General features: G+C 36.1%; 2 protein-coding genes and 1 long non-coding RNA gene across 6 annotated transcripts in view; 1 reads left to right on the forward strand and 2 right to left on the reverse strand.

The window, feature by feature from the left end:
* LOC110465550 overlaps positions 1 to 663 on the reverse strand; it is an 11,004-nt gene extending 10,341 nt beyond the window's left edge. For 3 of the 4 annotated variants that reach the window (XM_021521464.1, XM_021521488.1, XM_021521481.1), the window contains exon 1: positions 456 to 663. The gene's annotated coding sequence lies outside the window, so the exon portion shown is untranslated. Of the gene's footprint in view, positions 1 to 431 lie in introns of all 4 variants that reach the window. The other variant, XM_021521472.1, reaches the window with a different exon arrangement.
* A 264-nt stretch (positions 664 to 927) lies between these two features.
* Positions 928 to 13,890, forward strand: LOC110465574. Its single transcript, XM_021521496.1, has 2 exons — positions 928 to 1,108; positions 10,944 to 13,890. Exon 2 carries the CDS (start codon positions 10,987 to 10,989, stop codon positions 12,343 to 12,345), a length of 1,359 nt encoding a protein of 452 aa, XP_021377171.1. The 5' UTR covers positions 928 to 1,108; positions 10,944 to 10,986; the 3' UTR covers positions 12,346 to 13,890.
* LOC110465580 lies at positions 13,583 to 14,473 on the reverse strand. The gene is made up of 2 exons (XR_002464628.1): positions 13,940 to 14,473; positions 13,583 to 13,902 (listed from the first exon to the last, which is right to left on the reverse strand). It is a non-coding gene; the product is annotated as an uncharacterized LOC110465580 (long non-coding RNA).
* Positions 14,474 to 21,884: the final 7,411 nt, after the last annotated feature.

Here is a 21,884-nt window from a genome sequence, read left to right on the forward strand (position 1 = left end):
CCGCCCGCCCGCCCACCTGCCCGCTCACGTGATAACATAATACGTCCCCGTCTTCGACGGGCGTATAAAAACCTAAATGAAACTGGTTTAAGTACCGAAATAAACAAAACAAAGAAAGTTGTGTCAAGCAATAGATGCTGATTAAGGTGAAGTTGATAATTTTGTATTCTAAAATACTTAGCCAAAGCCAATTAGAATGACAGTAAAATGGCATGAAAAGTAACTGAACTTCTGAAAGGCCCCGAAATTTGACATACACTCCAAAACAAGGCCTGTAAACTAGTTATCTGTCACAAATCAATATTGAATCCCATATTTCACGAATCATAGCACATCTCCATATCTCAACATATAAGTTCATAGTCAATTAATACTGCCATTAATCAAAATTTATCACTGAAATTGCAAAAAAGGATGTAATTCAGCAGTACGTATTTAAGCCATATTGTACATATCCCCGTCTTGTCGATAACGTCTTCTTCTAAACAGCCTTCTTGTGGTTTCAACTATCGCATCTTCTACAAGGCTGTTCCTGGCTGTAGATATGCTGTTTATAGCATTTGCCACGACAGTTGATACCTCCATTTGGCGCGATTTGGTGACATGTGCTTGATCCAAAATTAACACGAGTTATTGTTGGAGCCGCCATATTGTTTACGCATCGCTAAGGCACACTGCAATAGTATGCACGATTTGATTGGTCGATACGAGTGAGTTTGATAGAACACTGCTCATTGGTCGACCAATTATTAAGCTTTATTTTGGAACAGTCGATAATGACTTCGATGTGTGAATTTCTTATGGAAAGCTCTCCGTGTTTTTTGCACTTAAGTGCAAACGTTTTTTTTAACTTAAGTGGAAAAGAGACCCGTAAAACACACATGAAATAAATTTTCGTTAAGCCATTAAGGTAGGGACGTGTTTCTTCCAAAATGCGTAGCCTTAACAACACATATACCAGCGGTAGTTAATAGTTACAGCGCTGCGCAGACTTCGGTTACATCTATTTACCTGTGTAACAGTAAGGTCTATGGTGTGTGCAGGTGCAACCAGGTGTATCCAGTATACATGTGTAGACGGAGCAAACAAAAGCTCCAGACAGTTGATGGTAAGTGTTATTTGTATGTTTTAGTAAGGAATCCACTTTTAAAATATAACACTTATGGCCCTAATCATGACACACAAAATGATCAATTAGCGAAATTGCAATGGGTTTTGATATCGTTACACAGTATGATTTTGCTTCCTAGTTAAGGAGAGTGACTGTGATGTTTGAGTAGGTAAATACTAGTACTATGACGTTTTTATATCAAAATGATTTATTTGATGTCGTCATATTAAACATTGATCATGATAATATAAATAGTATTGAGTATACAAAATAGTGAACCTTGTAAATGTCACACATAATTATGAAACCGAAAATAAAGTTGTTGACATAGTGTTTGAAAGACATGCCTTTTCATTAAGAAGTTTACCAACCATGACGTAACAGTGTACGATGGCCGATAGCGGCCGTACACTTTAAACTCATGTTTTGTTGGGTAGTGTACAATTCTATGGTAAATCTATACTTATGGTACGTAACCTTTCCATCATTTTAAAATATATTTGTCTACAGCCGAAATGGATAAACATCATGTCACAATCTATATCCTGTTAAGTCATTATCAACAAAATCTGTTCCTGTCTTAGCCGAAACGAGGCCGTCAGTAATCAACTGTGCTCGTGGCTTGTACAATGTACACGATTTGAACAGGAAGTACGATACATGTACCTGTTTAACGACAGCGGGTGTAAACAAATGCATTATTTGATCATTTTCTCATGCTTGAATACAGAAATGTAGCACATTAAAGTGAACCATCACACACTTTGTGTTTAAAAGACATCAACAGTGTATGGACGAAAATCTGGCCGCTATCGGCCCCGGTATTACCGTGACGATGCACTTTAAGCCTACGCATTTTGACAGACGACCCGCAGTGAGCATTGTACCCGCGCAGCCAATAGATTTCAATAAAAAAAACACTCTAGACACACATATCATGTACACTAGCGGTAAAAAAAAACTGTGCATGCGGAGAATAAAATGTATTACCAACTGTATAAATATGAAAATTCACACACATGACCGAGTATGACACATACACACTATCCGTGCAGTTTGTTCCCTATAGTGCAGTTTGTTCCCTATAGGCGTTGACAAGTTTGCATGTTTTCTCGTCCAGCCATCCAATTCGACAATGAAAGTTTATGTTTCAACTGTTGGGTCACTCTGTTGAGACCAGTGAACAGTAAAAACAGCATTATAAAGTTTTAATTTGTGATTAATGCTATGCCGAGGCTCAATGAATATGACCGCCTAAAGATTATTGATATGCCAAGTCGTTGCTTCTACACGTTTTCATGTCGATCGAAACACAATACGTGATTTGTGGAGACGACATAAACAGTTTGGCCGAGTCGGCGATCGACCTCGTGCGGGACGTCCACGTGTGACGTCACGTCAACAGGACAACAATATTCGGCTTGTCCATTTGAGAAATCGCTTCCAAACAGCAAGTTTTGACTGCACGGACAATCCCTGTGTTGCTACCAATAAGCCCGAGAACTGTACGGAACCGATTGCGTAAACGAGCTATCCGTCCGCGACGACCTCCAATCCGCCTAGTTCTTCTGCCACGTCATCGTGTAGCACGTCTGGACTGGTGCAGAAGGCATCTGCGATTTACTCGATAGGATTGGGCAGGCATTTTGTTTACGAACGATTCGCTAGTCCACCTGGATAGTAGTGACGGCCGTTCCAGAGTGTATCGTCGCGTTGGAGAACGTTTCCGTGACGCGTGTGTGGTACAACGACGTTCTTTTGGCGGAGGCAGCGTTATGATTTAGGGTGGCATCACAGCCAACGGGAGAACGCCTCTAGTGGTTGTTAACGGGAATTTGAACGCGACGAGAGAGATCCTCCGGACCCACGTCGTTCCATTCGTGCAGGGGCAGCAACGTCACATTACACTACAGCAGGATAACACCAGGCCACACACAGTTTGTGTCGCTATGGACTTTCTGGCCCAGCAGAAGGTTGAAGTGTTGCCCTGGCCTGCTGTATCCCCCGATCTGTCGCCCATTGAACACGTCTGGGATGACATTTAGTGCAGATTACGGGTATTACCTAATCGACCGGTGACATTGGCTGATTTGGCTGCAGCGTTGGTACAATTCTGGAATGCCATCCTACAAGCATTCTTGAACTGTCTGATATGCTCCATGCGTCGACGTTGCCAGCCTAAGCTTGCATTCAGGCAAACGGTGGACATACGAGGTATTAACTTTGTGAACTCAGTATTTTCTCCTGCTGTGTTTACGTCACTTTTGAGCGGAACGTATTGATTCCATAACGTAGAAAATGGAATGCGACTGTTAATAAATAACAAATAAATTGTCCTTAAAAACTTTGTTGTTCTACGTCATACATCTTTACTTTCATAACACATTTTAGACATGTACAGATTCTTTTTTCCGCTAGTATATAAACAGCATGTCTATTTTCAGATTCATTTTATTTTTACATTTACTGAACCGTTTAGAAAACAAAGAAAACAATTTCTCGTCTACTTTACTAACTTTAAAACACACACTGACTTGTGTAAATCCCGGGTGCATGTGTTTAAATACTACTAACCTAGATACACATACTGACTTGTGTAATTCCCGGGTACATGTGTATAAATACTAATAACCTTAATACACATACTGACCTGTGTAAATCCCGGGTACATGTGTATAAATACTACTTACCTAGATACGCATACTGACCTGTGTAAATCCCGGGTACATGTATATAAATACTACTAACCTAGATACACATACTGACTTATGTAAATCCTGGGTACATGTATATAAATACTACTAACCTAAATATACACACTGACTTGTGTAAATCCCGGGTACATGTGTATCAATACTTCTAACCTAGATACGCATACTGACTTATGTAAATCCTGGGTACATGTGTATAAATACTAATAACCTAGATACACATACTGACTTGTGTAAATCCCGGGTACATGTGTATAAATACTAATAACCTAGATACACATACTGACTTATGTAAATCCTGGGTACATGTGTATAAATACTAATAACCTAGATACACATACTGACTTGTGTAAATCCCGGGTACATGTGTATAAATACTAATAACCTAGATACACATACTGACTTGTGTAAATCCCGGGTACATGTGTATAAATACTACTAACCTAGATACACATACTGACTTGTGTAAATCCCGGGTACATGTGTATAAATACTACTAACCTAGATACACATACTGACTTGTGTAAATCCCGGGTACATGTGTATAAATACTACTAACCTAGATACACATACTGACTTATGTAAATCCTGGGTACATGTGTATAAATACTAATAACCTAGATACACACACTGACTTGTGTAAATCCCGGGTACATGTGTATAAATACTACTAACCTAGATACACATACTGACTTGTGTAAATCCCGGGTACATGTGTATAAATACTACTAACCTAGATACACATACTGACTTGTGTAAATCCCGGGTACATGTGTATAAATACTACTAACCTAGATACACATACTGACTTGTGTAAATCCCGGGTACATGTGTATAAATACTACTAACCTAGATACACATACTGACTTGTGTAAATCCCGGGTACATGTGTATAAATACTACTAACCTAGATACACATACTGACTTGTGTAAATCCCGGGTACATGTGTATAAATACTACTAACCTAGATACACATACTGACTTGTGTAAATCCCGGGTACATGTGTATAAATACTACTAACCTAGATACACATACTGACTTGTGTAAATCCCGGGTACATGTGTATAAATACTACTAACCTAGATACACATACTGACTTGTGTAAATCCCGGGTACATGTGTATAAATACTACTAACCTAGATACACATACTGACTTGTGTAAATCCCGGGTACATGTGTATAAATACTACTAACCTAGATACACATACTGACTTGTGTAAATCCCGGGTACATGTGTATAAATACTACTAACCTAGATACACATACTGACTTGTGTAAATCCCGGGTACATGTGTATAAATACTACTAACCTAGATACACATACTGACTTGTGTAAATCCCGGGTACATGTGTATAAATACTACTAACCTAGATACACATACTGACTTGTGTAAATCCCGGGTACATGTGTATAAATACTACTAACCTAGATACACATACTGACTTGTGTAAATCCCGGGTACATGTGTATAAATACTACTAACCTAGATACACATACTGACTTGTGTAAATCCCGGGTACATGTGTATAAATACTACTAACCTAGATACACATACTGACTTATGTAAATCCTGGGTACATGTATATAAATACTAATAACCTAGATACACATACTGACTTGTGTAAATCCCGGGTACATGTGTATAAATACTACTAACCTAGATACACATACTGACTTGTGTAAATCCCGGGTACATGTGTATAAATACTACTAACCTAGATACACATACTGACTTGTGTAAATCCCGGGTACATGTGTATAAATACTACTAACCTAGATACACATACTGACTTGTGTAAATCCCGGGTACATGTGTATAAATACTACTAACCTAGATACACATACTGACTTGTGTAAATCCCGGGTACATGTGTATAAATACTACTAACCTAGATACACATACTGACTTGTGTAAATCCCGGGTACATGTGTATAAATACTACTAACCTAGATACACATACTGACTTGTGTAAATCCCGGGTACATGTGTATAAATACTACTAACCTAGATACACATACTGACTTGTGTAAATCCCGGGTACATGTGTATAAATACTACTAACCTAGATACACATACTGACTTGTGTAAATCCCGGGTACATGTGTATAAATACTACTAACCTAGATACACATACTGACTTGTGTAAATCCCGGGTACATGTGTATAAATACTACTAACCTAGATACACATACTGACTTGTGTAAATCCCGGGTACATGTGTATAAATACTACTAACCTAGATACACATACTGACTTGTGTAAATCCCGGGTACATGTGTATAAATACTACTAACCTAGATACACATACTGACTTGTGTAAATCCCGGGTACATGTGTATAAATACTACTAACCTAGATACACATACTGACTTGTGTAAATCCCGGGTACATGTGTATAAATACTACTAACCTAGATACACATACTGACTTGTGTAAATCCCGGGTACATGTGTATAAATACTACTAACCTAGATACACATACTGACTTGTGTAAATCCCGGGTACATGTGTATAAATACTACTAACCTAGATACACATACTGACTTGTGTAAATCCCGGGTACATGTGTATAAATACTACTAACCTAGATACACATACTGACTTGTGTAAATCCCGGGTACATGTGTATAAATACTACTAACCTAGATACACATACTGACTTGTGTAAATCCCGGGTACATGTGTATAAATACTACTAACCTAGATACACATACTGACTTGTGTAAATCCCGGGTACATGTGTATAAATACTACTAACCTAGATACACATACTGACTTGTGTAAATCCCGGGTACATGTGTATAAATACTACTAACCTAGATACACATACTGACTTGTGTAAATCCCGGGTACATGTGTATAAATACTACTAACCTAGATACACATACTGACTTGTGTAAATCCCGGGTACATGTGTATAAATACTACTAACCTAGATACACATACTGACTTGTGTAAATCCCGGGTACATGTGTATAAATACTACTAACCTAGATACACATACTGACTTGTGTAAATCCCGGGTACATGTGTATAAATACTACTAACCTAGATACACATACTGACTTGTGTAAATCCCGGGTACATGTGTATAAATACTACTAACCTAGATACACATACTGACTTGTGTAAATCCCGGGTACATGTGTATAAATACTACTAACCTAGATACACATACTGACTTGTGTAAATCCCGGGTACATGTGTATAAATACTACTAACCTAGATACACATACTGACTTGTGTAAATCCCGGGTACATGTGTATAAATACTACTAACCTAGATACACATACTGACTTGTGTAAATCCCGGGTACATGTGTATAAATACTACTAACCTAGATACACATACTGACTTGTGTAAATCCCGGGTACATGTGTATAAATACTACTAACCTAGATACACATACTGACTTGTGTAAATCCCGGGTACATGTGTATAAATACTACTAACCTAGATACACATACTGACTTGTGTAAATCCCGGGTACATGTGTATAAATACTACTAACCTAGATACACATACTGACTTGTGTAAATCCCGGGTACATGTGTATAAATACTACTAACCTAGATACACATACTGACTTGTGTAAATCCCGGGTACATGTGTATAAATACTACTAACCTAGATACACATACTGACTTGTGTAAATCCCGGGTACATGTGTATAAATACTACTAACCTAGATACACATACTGACTTGTGTAAATCCCGGGTACATGTGTATAAATACTACTAACCTAGATACACATACTGACTTGTGTAAATCCCGGGTACATGTGTATAAATACTACTAACCTAGATACACATACTGACTTGTGTAAATCCCGGGTACATGTGTATAAATACTACTAACCTAGATACACATACTGACTTGTGTAAATCCCGGGTACATGTGTATAAATACTACTAACCTAGATACACATACTGACTTGTGTAAATCCCGGGTACATGTGTATAAATACTACTAACCTAGATACACATACTGACTTGTGTAAATCCCGGGTACATGTGTATAAATACTACTAACCTAGATACACATACTGACTTGTGTAAATCCCGGGTACATGTGTATAAATACTACTAACCTAGATACACATACTGACTTGTGTAAATCCCGGGTACATGTGTATAAATACTACTAACCTAGATACACATACTGACTTGTGTAAATCCCGGGTACATGTGTATAAATACTACTAACCTAGATACACATACTGACTTGTGTAAATCCCGGGTACATGTGTATAAATACTACTAACCTAGATACACATACTGACTTGTGTAAATCCCGGGTACATGTGTATAAATACTACTAACCTAGATACACATACTGACTTGTGTAAATCCCGGGTACATGTGTATAAATACTACTAACCTAGATACACATACTGACTTGTGTAAATCCCGGGTACATGTGTATAAATACTACTAACCTAGATACACATACTGACTTGTGTAAATCCCGGGTACATGTGTATAAATACTACTAACCTAGATACACATACTGACTTGTGTAAATCCCGGGTACATGTGTATAAATACTACTAACCTAGATACACATACTGACTTGTGTAAATCCCGGGTACATGTGTATAAATACTACTAACCTAGATACACATACTGACTTGTGTAAATCCCGGGTACATGTGTATAAATACTACTAACCTAGATACACATACTGACTTGTGTAAATCCCGGGTACATGTGTATAAATACTACTAACCTAGATACACATACTGACTTGTGTAAATCCCGGGTACATGTGTATAAATACTACTAACCTAGATACACATACTGACTTGTGTAAATCCCGGGTACATGTGTATAAATACTACTAACCTAGATACACATACTGACTTGTGTAAATCCCGGGTACATGTGTATAAATACTACTAACCTAGATACACATACTGACTTGTGTAAATCCCGGGTACATGTGTATAAATACTACTAACCTAGATACACATACTGACTTGTGTAAATCCCGGGTACATGTGTATAAATACTACTAACCTAGATACACATACTGACTTGTGTAAATCCCGGGTACATGTGTATAAATACTACTAACCTAGATACACATACTGACTTGTGTAAATCCCGGGTACATGTGTATAAATACTACTAACCTAGATACACATACTGACTTGTGTAAATCCCGGGTACATGTGTATAAATACTACTAACCTAGATACACATACTGACTTGTGTAAATCCCGGGTATAAGTTTATAAATACCAATAACCTAGATACACATACTGACTTGTGTAAATCCCGGGTACATGTATATAAATACTACTAACCTAGATACACACACTGACTAGAGTAAATCCCGAATACATGTGTATAAATACTACTAACCTAGATACACATACTGGCTTGTGTAAATCCCGAGTATAAGTGTATAAATACCAATAACCTAGATTCACATACTGACGTGTGTAAATCCCGGTTACATGTGTATACATACTAATAACCTAGATACACATACTGACTTGAAAACTAATAACCTAGATACACATACTGACTTGTGTAAATTCAGGATACATGTGTATAAATAATAATAACCTAGATACACATACTGACCTGCGTAAATCCAGGATACATGTTTATAAATAGTAATAACCTAGATACACATACTGACTTGTGTAAATCCAGGATACATTTGTATAAATACTAATAACCTAGATACACATACTGACTTGTGTAAATCTCGGGTACATTTGTATAAATACTAATAACCTAGATACACATACTGACCTTTGTAAATCCTTTTGTAATTGGACTTATATCATTACAACCAAACAATGATATATAACACAAAAGTACTTATGACTGTTTCCTGTACATAATTATGTTTAAAATATTTTTGTATTGGTACACAACATATTATGTAATTAGCTGTCTGTACAGAGAGCAATACGCGTCCTTTTCAAATGTTATATACCATGTTAACATGTTGAACCCCTGACAGACGAACAGAAAATAAAACAAATATACTATGTATATCAATGGTCAATTGATCCATATTTTCATAGGTATTTCCAACATCTAAATCAAACGTACTGATAACTAAATCAAACATTCGGATTACTAAGTCATTCACTTACCGATAACTAGATCATACGTAGGAATTAAAAACTTATAGGTACGGATAAGTTAATCGAACGTATGCATTAATTAATCTTACATCCGGTATGTTAATTACATCCGGTATGTTAATTTTACATAATGTTTTGTTATCAGTAGGAACGATGTTTTTGGTATGGTTGCTCTTCCATATATACCATTGTAGGGTTTTAAACGCGTTTTTCCTGAAAAATTTATGATAATTGACAAGAATTTCGATCATGAAAAAAAATCAATATCTCAAAACAAAATGAATTTTTTTCTTTCAAAGGATCAAAACAACTTTTAACTTCAAAACGACGTTTAGAAGGAGAATATTAATACTTTTCAATGTATAAACCACTCATGTCTTTCTCAATGTGAAGAGTTCCCCTATACATAAGTTATAATAGCGAAGACGAATTCTACTCAAAGTGTTTCTTTCTTTTGCTTGGAGTATACTACCTTCTTTATAGAAGAGGAGGCAACCGAAATTGATTATTTCTAGCTTAGAGTGACTTCCCCTGTTGGGGTATTTATAGATTTTCAGGCTCATAAATAGGACACTGATTTCGATGCTGTTCACGTGATATACCTGGAAGGCAACATTGTGATAGTGTGGACTTTGCAATGCTACGTTCGGCCCCTGTGATTATTTTGTCTTTACTTTTATTTTTGATTTGATATTATGTTTCAATTTCGGAAAATTGTATTTCAGTAAAACGCAACGGACCATGTGATGTTTTTGGAATACATCTTTGAATACATCTTCGATATGGCTGATATAGACATGTATTTCGTATTAGCGGTAACGGTAACAATAGAGCTTTACTTGTTGGTATCTATTCCCTCAATTTCACTTTATCATTTATCACCTTCATTCCTGTTATTGTTCCGTCCTCTATGTTCTATTTGTGTCATTAACGCATAGTTATTCACTATAAAATTGTATGACAAACTCAATTAATCGTTCTACTGCATCAATTTTAATTTCTTTTCAGAGAAGATACAGCACCTACGGTAAATAGCAAAACGAAACCAGTAATGCCGTCTGTTGGCGATGTGGTCGATATTCTCTCCAAGATTGGGGAGTACTTACAGCGAATAAATGTACATATCAAGGACAAAATTGAGATTGCCATAACTAACTTCAGAAATGTGAACGGGTCAGTAAATATTCAAAAATTGGAGGAAATTTATTCCTTTTTGACAAAACTATATGGATATCTGCCGCAGTTTACAAGTGGCGATCCCGTCCAGCTACTGAAGGGCTTGGTGGGGATAGTGGCTACTGTCTCCGCCTTCACAGGTTGGGGGGGACCAGTTGTCCCCGTCATCTGTGGAGTGTTAACTGTAATCTTTTCCTCTTTTGGGGGTAAGGTTATCACCATAGGAGAGGTCGTCGAAAGTCAAATCCGCCGAACATTTTGTGGACATAGCTATGAAACACTGCTACAGGAGGCTCAGGACCTCCACCTCAAGTATCAGCTGGCATATGACTTCCTTAACCCAAAAAGTGACAAAAGAGAATTTTCGGAGCATGACATAACAAACATGAATATTCAAATGAATGTTTTTCAAGGTGCCACGTTTCTTCGCAAGCTTGGGGACCTGATCAAAGAGCTGGCTAAGGAGCATAAAGAGAATGACTCTAACAAAAAGTCTGAGAAAGCCAATAAAGCTATGCAATTTATTGAATTATACATCAAGCTTGCATCACTGCGTGACATGATTCTGTGGCACTTCTTTACAATCACCAACTCTACAAGTCACAGTCAACATCTGGCCGGATGTGTACAAAGAGTGATCTGCTCCTTTGATGAACGAGACAGGGAAGCTCTCGGTATGTTTCTCAAACCCACAGAAGAATACGTCTACATTGTGTCATACGTCAGGGAAGAGATATATGAGCTATTCATGAAGTTTCTTGAGCAGAAAAAGCTCTTGCCGGATCAGAGCCGGTTGACACATGGACAATTTGGACTGTATTCAGCTAAATGGCCCCATTGGCATGCTATAAGAAGGAGAACGCATGCGTCAACCTTTCAAATAGGAGATTTAAGGTTCTTATGCGGTTCCAAAAGCGCATCACGGCCCGAATCGTTGTTTTGCTTTAAAAGAATTCGCGGGAGTAAAAACTATTTCCACATAATTCAGAGAGAAAGGTATGGAGAGTTAGTGTGTATGACGAAAGGCTCCGACCGATGGGTTATGTCTCTAAAAGGAGCTCCAACAGCTCCTGAGTGTACGTGGAAAGTTATCCAAATGGAAAACGGAAACTATGTGTTTGCTCCGCTTGCCTTTCCTGATTATTTCATGGGTATGACCAAACTGTTGGATGGAAGTATTGGCGGATTCCTCGGAGGTTATGATGAACAGTGTCACTGGATACTGATCGACTGAGATTGAGTTTCCGTTTTGGTTTGGTATACAATGGCGTGACCTTGCATGTAAATTGTGTACAAAGCTTTCGAAGTAACATTAACAAGTATTTTTTATAGGTATCAGCTTAGGTGATTGGTCATGGCCTTTTTACCTAAGACCAATTAAATAGCGAGCCGCATGCCTTCAATTTTATCATGACATATTCTAGGGGTGAAGAGAGTGAAGATGAACGTAAACCCTAGAATATCGAGGATGGTCTGCTAGCTAATATTTAAACACATTCGACAAATGAAACCAGTCCTACGACCTGCCTATTTACGAGGTTTTTCGAAGAGCGTTGGTATGTTGGAAAATAAAAGACGCTCGCACATGGCTTATTGAACAATAACCAAAGTAGTTACCAACGTGTCGTTACATCGCAGACGTTTTAGAATTAACGATAACTGAGGGTTTAGTTGATACTTGTATATACTGGTGAATGATAAGAATGATAAAGCAGGCTTTCTGAGGTGGCTTCGGAATGTATTTTATACATTGTAAATATGCCTCATTGTGTCAATGTCAGAAATAATTAATTTAGTGGTAATAAATATCAACACTCATTCTCGATCCAAGATATCAGGTTTTGTCCTTCATCAGCGATTGAATTGTGTTCTTCACCATATGTGACATCTGTATTATAAAACAGAAAGATAGCACACTTTATGAACGGCCAAGACCGAAAGCTTAGATCAAGAGTGACTGTTAATATATATGATATTAAGTTTCCTGTTGAAAAATTTAGTCATCTAAGAGTAGTTTTGTACATAATAATTTTATGTCAACCTCACTCACTACTTTATGCGTATAATGTTTTGACAACCTCACACAATACTTATGTGTATTATTTCTATGACAACCTCACTCACTACTTTATGTGTATAATGTTTTGACAACCTCACACAATACGTATGTGTATTACTTCTATGACAACCTCACACACTACTTTATGTGTATCATTTTTATGATAAGCTCACACACTACTTTATGTGTATCATTTTTAATGTAAGCTCACACACTACTTTTGTGTATCATTTTTATGATAAGCTCACACACTACTTACGTGTATCATTTCTATGACAACCTCACACACTACTTTATGTGTATCCTTTTTATGATAAGCTCACACACTACTTATGTGTATCATTTATATGATAAGCTCACACACTACTTACGTGTATCATTTCTATGACAACCTCACGCACTACTTTAAGTGTATCATTTTTATGATAAGCTCACACACTACTTATATGTATCATTTTTATGATAAGCTCACACACTACTTTATGTGTATCATTTTTATGATAAGCTCACAAATTACTTTATGTGTATCATTTTTATGATAAGCTCACACACTTCTTATGTGTATCATGTTTATGATAAGCTCACACACTACTTATTTGTATTATTTCTATGACAACCTCACACACGACTTTATGTGTATCATTTTTATATTATAAGCTCACACACTACTTTATGTGTATCATTTTTATGATAAGCTCACACCCTACTTATGTGTATCATTTTTAAGATAAGCTCACACACTACTCATTTGTATTATTTCTATGACAACCTCACACACTACTTTATGTGCATCATTTTTATGATAGGCTCACACACTACTTATGTGTAGCATTTTATGATAAGCTCACACCCTACTTTATTTGTATCATTTTTATAATAAGCTCACACACTACTTATTTGTATCATTTTTATAATAAGCTCACACACTACTTAATGTGTATCATTTTTATGATAATCTCACACACTACTTTATTTGCAGCATTTTTATGATAAGCTTACACGCTACTTTATGTGTATCATGTTTATGATAAGCTCCCACACTACTTATTTGTATTATTCCTATGACAACCTCACACACGACTTTATGTGTATCATTTTTATTATAAGCTCACACACTACTTATTTGTATCATGTTTATGATAAGCCTACACACTACTTTATGTGTATCATGTTTATGATAAGCCTACACACTACTTTATGTGTATGATTTTTATGATAAGCTCACGCACTACTTTATTTGTATCATTTTTATAATAAGCTCACACACTACTTATTTGTATTATTTTTATGATAAGCTCACCCACTACTTATGTGTATCATTTTTATGATAAGATCGCACACTACTTTCAGTGCATCATTTTTATGATAGGCTCACACACTACTTATGTGTAGCAGTTTTATGATAAGCTCACACCCTACTTTATTTGTAGCATTTTTATGATAAGCTCACACCCTTCTTTATTTGCAGCATTTTTATGATAAGCTCACGCACTACTTTATTTGTATCATTTTTATGATAAGATCGCACACTACTTTCAGTGCATCATTTTTATGATAGGCTCACACACTACTTATGTGTAGCATTTTATGATAAGCTCACACCCTACTTATGTGTATCATTTTTATGATAAGCTCACACACTACTTTATTTGCAGCATTTTTATGATAAGCTTACACACTACTTTATGTGTATCATTTTTATGATAACCTCACACACTACTTATGTGTAGCATTTTTATTATAAGCTCACACACTACTTTATTTGTAGCATTTTAATGATAAGATCACACACTACTTTATGTGTATCATTTTTACGATAAGCTCACACACTACTTATGTGTAGCATTTTTATTATAAGCTCACACACTACTTTATTTGTAGCATTTTAATGATAAGCTCACACACTACTTTATGTGCATCATTTTTATGATAAGCTCACACACTACTTATGTGTAGCATTTTTATGATAAGCTCACACACTACTTTATGTGTATCAATTTTATGATAAGCTCACACACTACTTTATGTGTAGCATTTTAATGATTAGCTCACACACTACTTTATGTGTATCATTTTTATGATAAGCTTACACACTACTTTATGTGTATCATTTTTTTGATAACATATTTTATGAAGTTAGAAGTATTGTTTAAATCTCTTTGCATTAATTGAAACATATTGTAAGTAAAACAATATCTAACAATAACAACATAATATGTTATAATAACACTGTAGCAAATCAAGCTAAACATAAGAGAGGAAAAATAACATTAATTACAACAGAGTTGTGTTGTCATCTATTGTGTGTTTTTGTATTATATCCAGTAGAGTGTTAAGGTATCAGCTATGGCTGTACAATACGTTACCTGTAGCTGTGTAATAAGTTGACAGGACCGTCTTATAAGTGACAACTTATTACACGGCTACTGGTTATTTAATATCACATTCTAGAGAAAATTAGAGTAATTCAGCAATATAGGTAAAACAAAAACAACAACCACAGTTTTTAGTATAATATTAAATCAATATATAGAATACCAGTGGTGTACTATCCTTAAAATCCAACACATTCAAAATCAACAGCTAGAGTCCCGGCGGTGTATATTTCCGTGGAATTCAACACATTCAAAATCAACAGCTAAAGTCCCGGCGGTGTATATATCCGTGGAATTCAACACATTCAAAATCAACAGCTACAGTACTGTACCCACGGTTTATATATCCGTGGAATTCAACACAATCAAAATTCAACAGCTATACTGTCTACTTCTTGTGTAATTTTCTCCTTTTCAGATAGGGCTGAAAAATGTTGTTTTAATCGTAAAAATAAGCCCCTGATTTTATTTTCCCTTTTCCAAAATGTCACTCTAGCACCGCCAACAAAACTTATAAACAATTACCTCCTCAATGTCAGAGAACATTGTAATATACTAGTATGAACACATGTTCTCTTCAAAGACTCAAAAATCATGCATGAGCTTTGCATGAGAGTGACACCAGGTTCACCTTTTACTGTCCAATAAGTTAAATGGGTCAGTGAACACCAATAGAGAATAAGCATTGGAGACATAGAGAGGGGACTGTGTTTTAAGTTAGATATAAGCCGAAAACTGTCCAATAGGTGAGAGAAAGAACAGGTCCCGGACATAACGGGCCTCTACACCTGTCCTTTCGTTCACTTATTATACAGTTTTCGGCTTAAATCCATATCAGATGTCATTTTTTGTAAAGGTTAACGAGATCGAGCATTTATGATAAATTAGGCAGTTCATATATGTAAAGAAGGTCCTTACTATAAGGAACAGCAGGATTTGACTTAAACTATCTATACTATTAATATGCTCAAGGCTCGGTACATTGTAAATCGAACATGTCGATACTACATTTAGGTGCAGGGATGTTGATTATCTGACGTTGAAACAAATTGATATGCTTTTCGCATGGTCACAACCATATTAGTTTCAGGCTTGTATATTTCTCGAAGCTAAAAATGAGAAATTAAGCTCCGGATAATCTAGAAATTAAAGTTATTTTTTTATTTGTCGTTATGAAGTGACATGTTGTAATACAGGCGAGCTATTGTTAAGGCATCAAACTGAATGCTTTATTGCAGACTAAGTTTAATTCTTTATGTATCATTTTACTAACCGTAATTCATAATATTTCATATTACTGATGTTTGAAGTAAACTTAAAAATATAAATAATTGAGTTCTATAAAGGATTTCTTATCGTGTTGAAATCTAGGTTGACCGATCGGCTAATGGCACTTGTTCAACCTCATATATATGCCATTTTAGTTGTGTAGTGAGCGCTTAATCAAATTAATGAAAACATGAAATAAACACAAAATTAATGTTATTACGACGTTTTATTGCTTATGTTGATTGATGATTGACCTCTGTGTATTGATAATATTACACCTAACATGTGTTATCAATGCCGCTATCAAAACACAGCGGATAAAGGTATGCTATCTGTTTCCCAGTCACGTAAGCACGACTAGTTTTAGATGACCTAATTAAGTAGCAAAATGTTTTCGTAAAACGCTAAATGTGAAATAAAACACCTCATTTTGTAATAAAGTTTCTTTTGTCTTCCTTGTTATTGTTTATTATTTGCGAAAGAATGAAAAAATGAAAAAGAAAAAATGTTTATGACCAGTATATGTGAACACATAAAAGATTATTGCTTGTATATATTACACATATCTATTACTGATATTAGTCTGCCTGTGTCTATAGAGTAAAAACGTTTTATTGACTTCGTACATGTCATTGGCACTGGCCACCTATTTCATTCTCTTCCAAACTCATTTTACAAACGATACACGCGGTTATTGCAATCAACCTCAATAGTAGTCGTAGACTAATGGTATGACGTCGACAACGGTGAGTTAACGTTTATTGGTATTTGAAGGGGAGACAACTCCGATTCAATTTTTGAAAATATTCAGGGGATAGTACGTTGTTTTGAGTGGCTATACTGGCAATTAGAATATGAAATTTGGTTTGAACTCGAGACCGACAAATTATTATGCGTTGTTAAAGGGCCTTTGCAACCAGCCAATATCTTTCTCAACTCCCTGGGGAGCATACAGTCGGTGCTGCCATTTCGGCGCTCACAACTAGCATTCAACAATTCTAGCACTGTCCAACCACGTACTCATTTACAGCTAAGTAGACTATAACAATTGGAGTAAAATCGTCTTGCTCAAAGATACAACACAGTGCAGTGCCGTGACTCGAACCCGCAACCCTTCGGTCACGAGTCCGGCGTCCTACCACTAGACTACCGTGCCTCCTAAACATGTTATACATTAAATTCGCGAACACCAGTGTGTATTACACGACGTTTTCAAAAATCATATAAGTTTATATTATCAGTCCTGATCAAACTTGACTCTCATTGACATACAGTCAGACTACTCGGCAGTGGGATATGTACGCGTACAAAAATCATACATTTGTTTGTCGAATTGACGTTATTGAAATTTTACTTGAATATGTATTTTCATTCATCATAGCTATTTAAAACATTAGTAAAATTACGAGAAACAACAGCAAGATAATACCGAAGAATCAACAAAACCATAATACGAAATCAAAATTGATAAACTAGGGCAAAATAAAATAAACTAGGGCAAAATATGATAAACTAGGGCAAACAATGATAAATTAGGGCAAAATATGACAAACTAGGGCAAAATATGAAAACCTAGGGCAAAATATGATAAACTAGGGCAAAATATGTTAACTAGGGCAAATATGATAAACTAGGGCAAAATATGAAAAAGGATTTTTTTTACAGGGAGACCCTTTACAAGACATAACAAATAACGCAAAGCAGTATGCTCTTAATAACGTTTATTGTACACATGATATTTAATTTATAACTGTTTTGTTTAATAGTCTAACACGAACTTAAATATGCTTAGGAAGTGTCAGGTTAAATATCTTAGATCAGCACATTTATATACAGGACTAAAATAAATCACCCGTTGATGATTCAATACCAGTGCTTTCTTATAACAATGATATATTTAAATTATAAATAGTCTGCAATCGCTTTCTTACTTATATTTACATTCCTATCCTTGTAATGACATCCCTTATTGTTAAGAACACTTGTTTCCAAGTTCTGTGATTAAGCACATCAGCAATAAGTTTTTATATAGCTAACCGAAACAATAATTTAGTGCTTTGGAATTAATGCGCTATTATACATGTTGAAAACAGAACATATACGGTATATATAATGATGTGTAGTTAACATGAATATGCTGCGTTGTACGTAGTAATTCATATTCAGGTAAAGATGGTGTGAAACAAATTATCAGCTTCATCCAAACGAACAAAGTTCAGTGAAACATCAAAACTATCCAATATTGCATGTATTATATGTATTATATATTAAATCATATAACAGTTACGACAACACAAACAGAAAGCACGGTGATACAAACTGTTATCAGGTTACAATACAGGAGTAACTATCTATTTGTTGACTTAATACATAACTCAGATACAACGTCGTTATCTTCCAACCCAGCCAGGTGGTTGAAGCATGCCTTACCTATACTGATCTATGATAAACCATCAGTAGTACTGTATATATTTGTTCTAGTCACAGCCAGGTGGTTGAAGCATGCCTTACCTATACTGATCTGTGATAAACCATCAGTGGTATATATTTGTTCTAGTCACACCGCTTATATAACATGGAGGATACCGCTCTGTCATCTACAGCATCATTTCCATTTTCTACCAACAGCCGATTCTTCAGAGACATTAGACCGGTAAATATAACAGATACAATCTTTTCAAATATCTTAAGTCCTCTTTTAGATTTCTTCCTGTACGTTTGCTCAAACTTGGACGGTATGTACTATTGTTTTAACGATTATTTCATACGGTAAACGTGTCATTACCTGTTCAAGTGTTATGTACCTTATTTTACCAAAAAAATAGATTCAATACAACATCATTACTAACTGACAATGCCAATTTCAGACTCCGCGTAAACGAAATATCTTCAATTATGAATAATCTCCCTTTTAACCAATGGATTATCCGTGAGGAGAAGATCATACATAGAACACATGAATACGTATTACCTCGACTAATATAGACTCGAAAAATAAAAGTAAATATTATTACATTAATTCTATACATCAAGAGGGTAGATCAATACCAGTTATCTATTTATGTGAATTAACTACATCATGATTGCCGCTTTAATGCATTTACATTCTGTGTCAACTTTGACAGGATTAAAAAATAAAGATGCCATAGCTACATCATTTTATGGTCTTTGGTCATCAATCAATTTACATGTTTAAGAAAACAATCCATAAAACCTTAAAGGCCTGCACAATAGGTGTTTTTGAATCATAAACCTTAAGCTAAGTTATAATCATTACACTTGACACTTCAGGAAAAAACCTTCCTAGCTTGATATTGACGGTTATATTTTGATCACATGCCTTACTGGGTCATGGCTGTATGGAAATCTAAACAAGAACATGCGAAATGAGAAGTTATTGTGAGGTCATTACCTGATGTAGCGTTTGCTTGTTGTTGGATAGTTGCAAAGCCATGGGTTGAAAATAACTGTCGGAAATGATTTAAGATACATTACTTTCTGAAGTAGATTAACTTTGTTTTCTTAAAATGAGATAGAACATTAATATTCATCGGGGGAACGTCAGTTCTTCATTAAAACATGTAATTCAGCTTCGGTGTAACTGCGATATTGTATCGGTAATATTCCATTTAAGCGGAATTATTATTAAAAAATTAACCATACCTATTATGGTAGTCTAATGTGTCGATTATTTTTCTCCTCCTAAATCTAGGTAACACAACCACCATAGGGGTGGTCGTTGAAGGTGAAATCAGAAGGGTATTTTATATGCACAGCGGCGAACAGGCTGAGGACCTCCACCTCATGTATCGGTTTGCATTCGACTTCCTAAATGCAACAAGTGAGAAAAGTGATTTTTCGGAACATGATATAACAAACATGAATATTCAAATGAATGTTTTTCAAGGTGTCGCCTTTCTTCGCAAGCTTGGGATACTAATAAAAAGACTAGTAAAGGAGCATAAAGACAATGAACAAACCAAAAAGACCGAGCAGGCCAGGAAAGCTATGCGATTTATCGAGTTATACGTAAAGCTTGCTTTACTGCGTGACATGATTCTGTTACATTTCTATACAATTGCCAACTCCACAGCTCACAGTCAACATCTGGCCTGAGGTATACAGCGCGTGATCGTCTCCTTTGAAGAACGAGACAGAGCAGCGCTCGGTATGCTATTCAAACCAACAAAAGATTACGTCTTCATTGTGTCCTACATCATGGAAGAGGAGTGCGAGCTATTAATGAAGTTTCTTGAGCAGAAAAATCTCTTGCCGGATCACAACTGGATGACTCATGGACACTTTTAACTTTGTTCAATAAAATGGCTAAAATATCACGCTATACGCCTGAAGATTCACAGGTTGATCTTTGGAAACGAGGATCTGAGGTTCCTGGGCGGTACAAATGAAGCGGTTGGACCAGAATCACTGTTTTGCTTTAAACAGATTCAAGAGAGAAACAATTGCTTTCACATATCTCAAGTGAGGGAATCTGCAGGGTTTGTGAGCATGACGAAGGGTCCGAACAAGTGGCTGATGGCTTTAACAGGAGCTCCGAAACCCGAGAACGAATGGACGGTCATCCAGATGGAGAACGGAATTATGTGTTTTCTCCGCGTGCCTTTCCTGATTATTTCATGGATATGACAAAACTGTTTGATGGAAGTATTGCAGGATTCCACGAGGGATATAATGAACAGGTTCAGTGGACACTTCGCGCCTCAGAATGAGGGTGTATATTACTACTCCTTGTCACGTCCTTGTACGTTAAGGTATCCATGACAAACAGTATTGATATGTTTAGATGTATCTGTGATTACTCTTATTGGCATGAACATGTCTTAAGTCATACATTGTACATGTGCACAGTGTATGGTACGTCGAACTATTGTACACCTTACGGATAGCAGGGGAAATTATTTCGAACGTGGATATTTTAAAAATGATAAAACCGAGGTATAAAGCATATATCTTTTATCTTTAACAATGTGATTAAACTAAACTAAATATTAGCTCCCGGGGGTCGGGGGGGGGGGGGGGGGGGGGTATTAATGTGGAAGGAAACCAGCG

Source organism: Mizuhopecten yessoensis, unplaced genomic scaffold (assembly GCF_002113885.1).
Source record: "Mizuhopecten yessoensis strain PY_sf001 unplaced genomic scaffold, ASM211388v2 scaffold1591, whole genome shotgun sequence".
In the NCBI taxonomy this organism is placed as follows: Eukaryota; Metazoa; Mollusca; class Bivalvia; order Pectinida; family Pectinidae; genus Mizuhopecten; species Mizuhopecten yessoensis.

Coding starts and splice junctions, on each gene's coding strand:
- LOC110465574 (XM_021521496.1), top strand. CDS start 10,987: ATGCCGTCTGTTGGCGATGTGGTCGATATTCTCTCCAAGATTGGGGAG.